The sequence below is a fragment of the Hemitrygon akajei genome, chromosome 2 (genome assembly GCF_048418815.1).
Source record: "Hemitrygon akajei chromosome 2, sHemAka1.3, whole genome shotgun sequence".
In the NCBI taxonomy this organism is placed as follows: domain Eukaryota; kingdom Metazoa; phylum Chordata; class Chondrichthyes; order Myliobatiformes; family Dasyatidae; genus Hemitrygon; species Hemitrygon akajei.
This window is the reverse complement of record NC_133125.1, coordinates 22,550,277-22,562,468: the sequence shown is the minus strand read 5'-3', so window position 1 is coordinate 22,562,468 and position 12,192 is coordinate 22,550,277. Positions and strand designations below refer to the sequence as shown.

The following is a 12,192-nucleotide window of genomic DNA, read 5'->3' as shown; positions in this document are numbered from 1 at the left end:
AAGTCTCACTGCAGAGGCCTCACTCATTTGGTTTGAATATGCACTGTCTAACTCATCTGTAGTAAGCAGAGGGGTCTCTGGCAGCCTCACTTCAAAGGTCTCACTTGACAACAACTGCCCTGGCTGTGCTTGCCTTACTGCAGCTTCCACAAGTCTTTCCCAAAGAATATCACTGCCACTTTTCTTACCAATTCCTCATACCAGATAATTTTCCAAGAAATATTCCCAATTACAACAGAATTGAATAACTGCACATGTGTGCCATGCTGGTGTGTTACGATACTCGAACAAGAGATCCAACTCTATTAATGATCATTTTTACTAGATAACCATTTATTGTGACTGTGACATCATTATTACAAATTTCAAAGGGTTCTAAATATACTATTAATTCTTGGGACTACACAACGATTTGCAGTAACTTAGTCTGCGTAGCACCAGTCCGTGGTCTCTTTCTACCATGTTCCATTTCATGTTCTTAAACATCATTACAATGTGTCCTTGAGCATTAAGTTTTCAGTATCAAGTTGTTTTTCTTGAATGTTCTTATCAGCTGGGTTACAGATTTAAGGAGTCCTTTATTAATCTACTAATCAGAAGGCTTTATCAACAACTTATCCCCACAGTAACCTTGGCATTACCCCATCAGAGATATTCCCACTTTCCCCTAACATTCCTCCCAGAGTGTATCTACAACTTATTTTTTTTCTTTTCTGGAACTGGCCTTCCACCTATTGCACCTGACCTGTACTCTATCTTCTTCTATAGCCTCAAGTATTTGCATACACATCCCACACCTTCATCTCCAGTGGGGAAAAACTCTGTAGTTAAAATTAAGCTTTGCCCATGCATTTACTTGATTTAACAAGTTCCTGGTTGGTAGGCATTTCAGTCTGCTCATGGGCCAAACGTAGCTGGTGATACTTTGTAGACCAATGGCAGCTTCATGATTACAAAAATCACAGATCACAACTTAACTACTCAAATCAGTACTGCACGTTGTAGAGTTTTTTGAGGAAGTTACCAGGAAAATTGATGAAGGCAAGGCAGTGGATGTTGTCTACATGGACTTTAGCAAGGCCTTTAATAAGGTCCTGCGTGGAAGGTTGGTCAAGAAGTTTTGGTCGCTTGGCATTCAGGATGTCGGAAGATTGGATTACACAGTGGCTTTGTGAGAGAAGCCAGAGAGTGATTGTAGGTGGTTGCCTCTCTGACTCAAGGTCTCTTACAAGTGGTGTGCTGCAGGGATTAGTGCTGGGTCTGTATATGCTATCAACTATCTGGATGATAATGTTGTAAAGTGGATCTGCAAATTTGTGGATGACTCCAAGACTGGGTGTGTAGTGGACAGCGAGGAAGACTATGAAAGCTTGTAGTGGTATCTGGAAAAATGGGCTGAAAAATGATGGATGGAATTTAATGCAGACAATATAATGTTATACTTTGGGAGGAGAAATCAGAGTAGGACTTACATGGTGAACAGTAGAACACTGATGACTGTGGTAGAATAGAGGGATCTGGGAATACAGGACCATAATTCCTTAGAAGTGGTGTCACAAATAGATAGGGTCATAAAGAGAGCTTTTAGCACAATAGCCTTCATAAATCAAAGTATTGATTAAAGGAGTTGAAATGTTATATTAACGTTGTATAAGATATTAGTGAGGCCTAATTTGCAGCATTGCACGCTGTTCTGGTCACTTTCCGTCAGGAAGGATATTAATAAGATTGAAAGAGTACAGAGAAAATTTACAAAGATGTTGCCTGGACTTGAGGACCTGAGTTATAGGGAAAGGTTGAACAGATTAGGACTTCATTCCCTAGAGCATAGGAAAATGAGGGGAGATTTGATAGATGTATGCAAAGTTATGAAGGATATAGGTAAGGTAAATGCAAGCAGGCTTTTTCCACTGTTTGGGTGAGATTACAACTAGAGGTCATGGGTTAATGCTGAAAATTGAAATGTTTAAGAGGAACATGAAAGGGAGCTTCTTCACTCAGAGACTGGTGAGAGTGCAGAACAAACTGCAAGCATGAGTGGTGGATTTGGGTTTGATTTCAACATTTAAGATAAATTTGGATCGCTACATGGGTGGGTGTTGTATTGGAGAGCTATGGTTGGGTGCAGGTGGATGAGACTCGGCAGATAAATAGTTCAGCATAGACTAGATGGGCCAAGGGGCCTGTTTCTGTGCTGTAGTGTTCTATAACTGACGTTGAAACAGAATAATATAGTAGAAGCATTGTCACGGCTTTCAGTTTGGAACAGGACACTTTTGGAATGAAAGTTGATAACAATTTTCCAGTGATAACTGAAAAGATTGCTGGAACCACCTGTAAAGATAACCTTTGTTGAATGGACTTGAAGGTGGTTTGAATCAGAGATGGATGTATATGGGAATATCAGAAGGAAGCATAAACTCATTGAGAGTCAAGGTTGTGTGAAATGAGGTGCCTGCATGGTAATTCCAAAGGCAGTACTAGCACATATACTGAAGGATGTCCTAGGACTGATCAAGATATTGAACATTGATCAACACGCTGAGGTGGATCACTTGATGAAGCAAGCACTTGCACCCAGATAAGTTGCAGATCTAGAAGCAATGAACAAATTTAGAGGGTGAATGTTGAATTTTGTTGTGATTGGGAATGGATCATTTTTTCTCGCTGGTTAAAGTCACTCAAAATGTTTGGAAGTGTTAGTATTTAAACTGTCATCTCCTCAGAGTGGACAATAGAGGCTCTGAAGTCAATTTCTGCAACTCAGGGTCCCAATGAGGAATTGATTTCCGAAAGTGACCCACAGGCTGGTATAATTTGTCACATTCCTCCATTGTATTGGAATCTAACACAATTGAATATATCCATATCATCCAATTTCAATTAGGAGACATCTATAATGTAAGGGAAGAAATGAAGCAACTATTATTGTTCAAGGGATTCAAACCATTCATAAATCATCAGCTGTTTTTGTTTCCTGTGCACAGAAATGATCCTTATGCCCAAATCCATAATTTAGTTAGTGCTGATGGGTTGACATTTGTGGGCAAAGCTGAACTTGGTACAGCCGAATTTGGAAAGCAGTAGTAAAAAGAAGGAGATGCAGAATGATACAAGAATAGGAGAACTGATTCAAGTGAAATGTTGTGAATGTGCTTCAGTCATTGGACTGTAGAAGAAGGTGCCATGGAAAAGTTGTGGAAGTTACAGGAGTCAGGCTGTATATTGTGAAGCTTGCTGATAAAGTCAAAAGATGTAGATCAATCGCTACAATAGAGTAAGTGCTCATTTGTGTTAAAGAATTGGTTCTGTGATGTAGCCATTATTGGGCTGCACATTGGGGAAGAGGCACTGTTGAAAGAAAGCTGAGTGGATGATGCACAATTTGCAAGAGAAGATGATGCAGCTGAATAGAAGGTGACTGGAGTGGATAGAATGAGGATGATAAATACATTGTTTTGAGGAAATAGAGGTTAAGAAGACCAGTAGTCCTCTTGAACATATAGTTGATTAAATTGATAACTGTGTACACATATATAAATATTTAATCTAATATGTAAATTTATCTGTAAATAATTAATTGGATTACTTCAGTATTTAAATAGGAAGCAGTATTGTGCACATGGTGTGAAGTTATCTCTAAGAACTAAATGTACGACTGGGTATGATCCTGATGCATTGCCATTTCAGCCGTAGGTTGTTTGGAAGTGTGCACTATCACCACTAAAATATGGTCTTCTGATAGTTATATTGCAGTTATTTGCCTATACAAGAGGCCTAGAGAGTAAGACAGTTCAAAGGATGAACGTACATTCCTTATGTAGAACTTTCAATGAATGTGTACCACTCCCTTGATTATAAATCTTTTTGTTGCACATATTTGACTTAGAAAGAACAAGCATGACTAACTTGATTTTAACTTTTTAAATCCAAACAGGAAGAGTCAAAACAATGGCGAAGATATAGATCCAAAGCAACATAGGAGAAGGTATGTTTAAAGATAAATAAATATACATTATTGTTAGAAAAAAAGACAAAAAAGATGATTTCATCACTTTTTATGGATTTATTACCTTATTTTATCTAAGACATACAAATTTTAAGGATGGCAAGCTGACTCATTTACTTGAATAGGTCTCTAACTGTAAATCTCCTTACGAGCTAACATAAAGTAGTACTTTTCATTAGAAGTTAAAAGTTTAAGGGATGGTTTGATAAATTTTTTTCAATATTTTGCGGGATTATGTAGAATAGAGAGATTCTTCACTGTTTATTCAATCCGGAATTGGGGTCTTGACTAAAAATTGGAAAAAGACTTAAGGAGTGAAGCTAGAACACACTTTTTCACATCTGTATCTCTCCTCTGTGAATAGCAACTTCTGCAAAATAAATTTCTGATGTGCTGAGTGTTAAAGATATTCTTTCCAACTGGATTCTTAAAATTGTGTCATGCCATTTCTCAACAAATGCTGGAAGCACTCAGTAGATCGGGCAATTATCAGAGGAAATACAGATTACAAAATAGAGAAATACAGAATACAGAAATACAAAATACGAAATACAAAATACAGATACAAAATTCCCTAAAAGTGGCGTCACAGGTAGGTAGGGTAGTAAAGAGAGCTTTTGGCAGGCTTTTTCCACTGAGGCGAGGGGAGAAAAGACCAGAGGACATGGGTTAAGGGTGAAGGGGGAAAAGTTTAAAGGGAACATTTGGGGGGCTTCTTCACACAGAGAGTGGTGGGAGTGTGGAATGAGCTGCCAGATGAAGTGGTAAATGCAGGCTCACTTTTAACATTGAAGAAAAACTTGGACAGATACATGGATGAGAGGTGTATGGAGGGATATGGTCCAGGTGCAGGTCAGTGGGACGAGGCAGAAAAAAGGTTCAGCACAGCCAAGAAGGGCTGACCTGCATTCAGAGATGGAAAAGAAAAAGATGAAGCATATTGATTTTTAAAAAGTACAGACAAGTATGTAATTGAGGGAGAGAAAAATAAAGCACAGGTTAACTGATATTGTTAAATTCAGTATTCAGACCAGGTGACTGTAACATACTTAGACGAAAGGTGAAATGCCATACTATACTTCAAGTTTACATTGGATATTGCTGGGGCAATGTCAGAGGTGAAGCACATAGGGACTAAAAGTTCAAAGTAAATTTATTATCAAAGTACATATATGTCACCATTTACAACCCTGAGATGCATTTTCTTGCAGGCATACAAAGAAAAACAGTAGAATCAATGAAAGCGCAAACACGAGGAAATCTGCAGACGCTGGAAATTCAAGCAACACACACAAAATACTGGTGGAATGCAGCAGGCCAGGCAGCATCTATAGGAAGAAGTACAGTCGACGTTTCGGGTCGAGACCCTTCATCAGGACTAACTAAAACAAAAGATAGTAAGAGATTTGAAAGTGGGAGGGGGAGGGAGAGATCTAAAATGATAGGGGAGGACAGGAGGGGGATGAATGAAGCTAAGAGCTGGAAAGTTGATTGGCAAAAGGGATACAGAGCTTGAGAAGGGAAAGGATCATGGGACGGGAGGCCTAGGGAGAAAGAAAGGAGGAGGGGAGCACCAGAGGGAGATGGAGAGCAGGCAAGAAGTGATTGTGAGAGGGGCAGAGGGAGAAAAAAAGGGGGGGGAGAAATAATGAATGAATGAATAAATAAATAAATAAGGGATGGGGTAAGAAGCGGAAGAGGGCATTAATGGAAGTTAGGGAAATCAATGTTCATGTCATCAGGTTGGAGGCTACCCAGCCGGAATATAAGGTGTTGTTGCTCCAACCTGAGTGTGCATTCATCTTGACAGTAAAGGATGCCATGGATAGACATATCAGAATGGGAATGGGACATTGATTTCTCTAACTTCTGTTAATGCCCCTCCTCCCCTTCCTACCCCATCCCTTATTTATTTATTTGTTCATTCATTCATTCATTCATTATTCCTCCCCCCCCCTTTTTTTCTCCCTCTGCCCCTCTCACAATCACTCCTTGCCTGCTCTCCATCTCCCTCTGGTGCTCCCCTCCTTCTTTCTTTCTCCTTGGGCCTCCCGTCCCATGATCCTTTCCCTTCTCCAGCTCTGTATCCCTTTTGCCAATCAACTTTCCAGCTCTTAGCTTCATTCGTCCCCCTCCTGTCCTCTCCTATCATTTTGGATCTCTCCCTCCCCCTCCCACTTTCAAATCTCTTACTATCTTTTATCTTAGTCAGTCCTGATGAAGGGTCTCGGCCCAAAACGTCAACTGTACGTCAGCATCCTATAGATGCTGCCTGGCCTGCTGCGTTCCACCAGAATCATTGAAAGACCGCACATAACAAAACATACAAACAACCAATGTGCAAAAGATAACAAACTGTACAAATACAAAAAGAAATTATAAATAAATAAGTAATAAATACTGAGACCGTGAGATGAAAAGTCCTTGAAAGAGAGTCAGTAGGTTGTGGGAACCGTTCAGTGTAGGGGTGAGTGAAGTTGAGTAAAGTTATCCCCTCTGCTTCAAGAGCCTGATGGTTGAGGGGTAATAAGTGCTCCCAAATCTGGTGATGGTGGGCCATGAGGCTCCTGTACCTCCTTCCTTGACCCAGAGTTGGATTAGAATGGAGATTAAAAGTTGTAGGAGACATGAAACTCAGGATCATTTTTGCATTTTCTTTGGAGTTGTGGTCATTTAATCTGTAATCCACCTTTCAAATGTGTAGAGGCTTTCTGAGTAACAAATCCAGTTGGAAGAAGTACAAGTGAATTTTTCACCTTGAAGGACTGGATCCCCGGATAGGTGGAAGAGAAGAGATAAAAGGCCAGGTGTTGCATCTCCTGCAGTTGTTCGGGAAATGGCCGTCAGGGGAGTGGTTGGTGAAAGACTGGATTTAGAAAATGTATGCTGCAGAACAAGAGGGATTTACAAACCTGGTGGTGGAAGTGACATTGTAAGTGAAGGATGATGGATGGAGGTTGTAGAACAATGAGAATGCTGTCCAAACCTGTTGAGAATATGTAATAAGAGAGTAGAAGAGCAAGAAATAGAGATGTGCTTTGAGATAGTGTATGGGGAAATGTTCCCTAAAGCTGCAAAAATCCTTATAATATATACATAATTAGGACAAGAAGAGAATAATTATCAATTGCACAATGCCAGGTGCTACCATTTATTTTGGGTGCCAAGTGAAATCAAAGCTTACATACTTTTTCTGAAGGACGAAGTATTTGAGCTTTGGCTTTTATTCTGTTTCCTGTTGTGTAATTTTAAGAATACAACGTTTGATGTCCTGATTGGAAATTGTTAGAAGCCCCAGGGAGAGGTGATAAACAGGTGAGGAGAAGAGGTAAGGAGCTAGAGTGGAGAACAGAAGGGGGTGGCAATAAAATTACTGGAAGGAAAAATTGATGCTAGTGCCATCAGATTATAGGCTACCTAGGCCAGAAATGAGGGGTTGCTTCTCCACCTTGAGAGTGGCTTCATCGCGGAAAAAGAGGAGGACAAGGACCGACATGTCAGAATTGGAATGGAGATGGTGATTAAAATGGTTGGCCGTTGGAAATTTCACTTTTGATGAAGGTGCTCGATAAAGTGGTTCTGAAATTTATGTTAGCTCCCACCAGTATAGAGGAGGCTGCATCAGAAGCACCAAATACAATAGACGGCACGAACAGATTCACAGGTAAAGTGTTGAAAGGACTATTTGAAGCCCTGTATGGAGGGAAGGGAAAGGGCGAATGGGCAGGTGTAGTATTTCTGTTGTTTGCAGGAAAGTATGCCAGGAGGGAGATTACTGGAGAGGGATAAACGAACAAAGTAATCATGCAGGGAGTGATCCCTGCAGAAAGCGGAGAGTTGGCGGGAGGGAGGTAAAACTGTGCTTGGTGGAAGGATTCAGTTAAAGATGGCAGAAGTTGTGGAGAATGATGTGTTGGATGCAGAGGCTGGATGTGGGGAGATTACTTTCTCTGACTTGGAAGCCTAGAACTTGGGGGTCACAGTGTCAGAATAAATGATAGCCTGCTTAAGGCTAAGATGAAGAGAATTATTTTCATCAGCATTTAATGGATCTTTGGAATTTTCTATCCTAGATGGCTGTGGAGACTCAGTCATTGTGTTCTTTCAAACCACATCAATAGATTTCCAATTATTAATAGAGACAAGGGAATACAGGGATAATACTTGAAAATGGCAATAAGGTAGAAAATCTACCATGATCTTATTCAATAGCAGTACAAGTTGGAAAGACCAACTAGTTTATTCCTGCAGTTATTTCTCACATTCTTAACTAGCTGCCACTTTGACAGTGCTGTTCTGGACCAGATATAACTTAAGTTAGCCCATGGAAGAAGACTATTAAATCGAATGAGAAAAGCAAGATAGAACATGAGCTTAGAAACATAAAAAATGAATTTCCAAAGCTTTTATGTGTAAGTAAAAAGGAAGAGATCAATTACAGCCTTTTATAGAGAGAGAGACTGGAGAATTTCTAATGAGGAATAAGGAAAGGACAGAGAAATTAAACAATTTATTTGCATTTGTCTTGTGGAAGAAGACTTGCAACATCTAAGAATAACGAATAATGAATGAAGTAATAGTCAAAAAAATTAGTACTACAGAAGTTTGTGAACTCGAAAGCTGATAAATCCAGAGGACCCAGTAATCTACATCACAGAGTTCTGAAAGAGATCATTTTAATGGTAAATGCATTGGATTATCATTTTTCAAAGTTCCAGAGATTCAGGAATTGTTCCTATTTTGGAGGGTGGGAAATGTGAATGTGACCCCACTACTTTAGAAAGAGCAGAAGAGAGAACACAGGATTTTTTTCCCCATAGCACTGTAAAATCCCCATTCAAAATGAACGAACTTTACAAATCTGAAATTCAGAGTGCAGTGACAGAGTTTAGTACAGGCAGGAAATGAGCAACAGAGCTTAACCAGTGAGTTTGGACCTAAGCGTTCACATGGAAGTCCTGAAATGCTGGTGCTTAACCTGACGAATGCTAACAATTCCACAGCTGGAAAATTGTTCGCAGACATAATAACTGTGATCAGTGATGAAGAACCACTCTTAACTATTTAGTGTGCTTGCTGGTGGTCACATTCTTTTTTACAGCCTTTTGAACAGTAATTTACTATACTTAACATTTGCTGATGACCTGCAGAGAACGCAATAGAAGGCCAGTCAGCCAATTATTCTGATGACTCCTCACTGAAGTTTATTAAATCCAAGCTAGGAAATATGAATTAGTAATTAATTCATTGTAAGTTTCTGTAGAGGATGTACTTTTATTACGCAACCTCCAACAGAGGTGGCACAATAAAAGTGACAGTCGTTTCCAGATTTCCATGATTGACTGCAAATGTTTGGATTCCAGGTGTTACTGAATGATTTTCTCAATACTGATGAGCATTAATAGCCTTGCCAATATTTTCAACGCAAAATCTAAGCCATTATTGTTGCAGCGTAGATCTTCGCTGGTCATCCATTTAACTACTGCAAGATAACATTTTTCTGCTATAGATCCCGATCCCGTGGAAACACCAGTGGCAGTGGTAGTGAGTCGGAACACTCAAGTAGAGAACGTAAAAGAAGGAACAGGTACATATATTGGGTAATTTTACGGATCCATGCTATTGTTTGGCAGTGACTCACACAATAAGCTACGTTGGAAAATTATCAATGCATAAAACAACTCGTGGAAAGAGGAATGAGGGTGGCCAAGTATGTCATTAGATTTCTAACAGAATGCATAGAAGTACATCCCCGGTCTATGGCATCATGTCTGGTATATAGCTGTGAGAGTACATTGGTCTCTTTGGGAAGAATGATGCACCCTTGGGTGTAGGAGATGGACAGCTGACTCTCTCACTTTTAATTTTTCCTCGTCTCTGTATTCCAGGAGAAATAACTTCTTTACCTGTCCCAATGTGATTATAATATTTGAACTGAGAGTTCACTACCATCTCAAGATAGTGTTGATGAAATATTGCAATGTTTGTGGGAATCTTACAAAACTTCAAAATATTCTTTTTTTTCTGAACTACTGTCACTGCAATCTGCAGCCTGTAATTTTCCTTTAAGTAACATATTTTGAACCCTTTTAATGAGCTGGCAATTTCACAATCTTCTGAAGGACTCAGTGGACTTAAGCTCTCAAGAATGCAGGTATGCCATCTTTAAGCATATCGCCATGGCCATATGAAAGGGAAAAGAGGAGCTAGACTAAAATTCTGGGGCATGAAATTTCCTCTACCCAGTATCATGTTAGCAAATGTACAGTCACTGGAAAACATGATTAAGGATCTAAGGGCAAGATTGCTGTATCAGAGAGAAATGAGGTATTGCTGCTGTCTGTGTTTCACAGAGATATAGCTCACTAGATTTGGTGGTCAGACCCAAGAACTTCTCGATACACAGAATGGTCCAGACCTCTGATTTGGTAAAGGGGAAAGATGGGGGTCTGTGTTTCACAATAAACCCTTTGTGGTGCTCAGATGCCATGGTCCTGTCACACTCTTAGATCCCCTGATCTAATGCTTAAATCCTGACCAGTCTACTTACCAAGAGAATTCTTCTATGTGATCCTGACTGTAGTTTACATGCCGCCATCAGCAAACACAAAACAGTCCACGCCAATACTTTTTAAATAATTGTCAGGGACTTCAGTCAAGCTTTTTGAACAACCTTCTGCCCAATTATCATCAACATATCACCTAAAGCACTTGGAGTCCCAACATACTCAATCACTTCTCTTATTCGATCTCTAGACTACATTTTGGGAAATCTGATCATTTGTCTGCCCTCCTCCTACTAGCATAGAGGCAGAGGCTAAAGAGCAAAGCTCCAGGACAATGAAGTGGTGGTCGCAGGAGGCAGAAAAGCAGCTTGAGTTGGTGAACTAAGCCCTGTTCAAGGACTCGTCAGAGGATCTGAACAAATACACCACAGTTGTCACAGATTTTTATAAAAACAGTCATTGACGAGTGTGTCCCCAAAATATCATTCAGAGTTTTCCCCAACTATAAGCTCTGGGTGAACCATGAGATCTGCAACCTGCTGATGGCCAGATCAGTGGCATTCAAGTCTGGTGACCATGTAAAATACAAAAGGTCCAGGTGTAATCCCTGGAAAGCCATCTCTTGTGTGAAGTGGTAATTCTGGTCTAAACTTGGATCATTGAAGGATGCTCAACAGTTGTGGCAGGGTTTGAATGTCATCACTTCCTTCAAAGTAAAACCAAGCAACCTAGGTAATAATAAGGTTTTGCCCCCAGATGAGCTTGATGCCTTTAACGCTTGCTTTGACTGTTAAAATCTGGAGGCATCTTCACGAACTCCCACAGCCCCCGATGACCCTGTAATTTCAGTCTCGGATGCCGATGTGAGAGATCCTTAAGGAGGGTGGATCTATGGAAAACATCTGGCTCAAGGTCTTCACTATTATCTTTAACCTTTCACTTTGGCAGTCTGAGGCACCCATCTGCTTCAAGCAGGATTTAATTTTACCAGTGCCTAAGAGGAATGTGGCTATCTGGCGCAATGACTATCGTCCAGTCGCACTTACATCCACTGTCTTTTGCACATTTGTTTGTTTGTCCTGTTGTGTGCGATCTTTCATTGACTCTATTGTTTCTTGAACTTACTGTGAGTGCCCACAAGAAAATGAGGCTCAGGGTTGTATACGGTGACGTATATGTACTTTGATAATAAATTTACTACCAAAGTCTTCCTTTAACCTTCTCAATATTGGTGGAGGTATGGAGGGATATCTAGTTTTGTAATCTGTCCTTGCAGTTTAACCTTTGAAGCCTGGGGGATTATGCCAGTGCATTTATACTGAACTCTGCAAGGCATTATTCCCTTCCAAAGGGCTGGTGCTTGGAGCTGACCGCACTGCTTCAGATGTTGTCTTGCCTTACCTGTGTGTTATTACATGGTATCCAGCAGGTGGCCACATTGCTTTGTTTAAACTCAGAACAACACATTTTTGTGTTAGATAATGGTTGCGTTTTTGATTGGTGCTAGTTTCACGTATTCTCACTCTTTTCATTTTTGTGTTTACTGTTCAAGGTCACGTCAGGAGAATGAGATGGTGGACTCAGCTCCTCAATGGGAACAAGTGCTGAGACGACAGAAAGAAAGATCATTAACTGACCCCAACAACAGACGTTCAAAGCACAGATCACGATCGTATG

The 12,192-nt window shown here is 40.2% G+C and overlaps 1 protein-coding gene across 11 annotated transcripts in view; it reads left to right on the top strand.

Moving 5' to 3' along the window:
• The window catches only part of epb41l4a (erythrocyte membrane protein band 4.1 like 4A), a 217,131-nt gene that overhangs the window by 180,533 nt on the left and 24,406 nt on the right, over positions 1–12,192 (top strand). For 8 of the 11 annotated variants that reach the window (XM_073068542.1, XM_073068533.1, XM_073068524.1 and 5 more), the window contains 3 exons: positions 3,938–3,988; positions 9,519–9,596; positions 12,068–12,187. In XM_073068542.1, coding sequence (XP_072924643.1) covers positions 3,938–3,988; positions 9,519–9,596; positions 12,068–12,187 — 249 coding nt within the window. The remainder of the gene's footprint in view (positions 1–3,937; positions 3,989–9,518; positions 9,597–12,067; positions 12,188–12,192) is intronic. The other 3 variants (XM_073068515.1, XM_073068496.1, XM_073068468.1) reach the window with 1 other exon arrangement.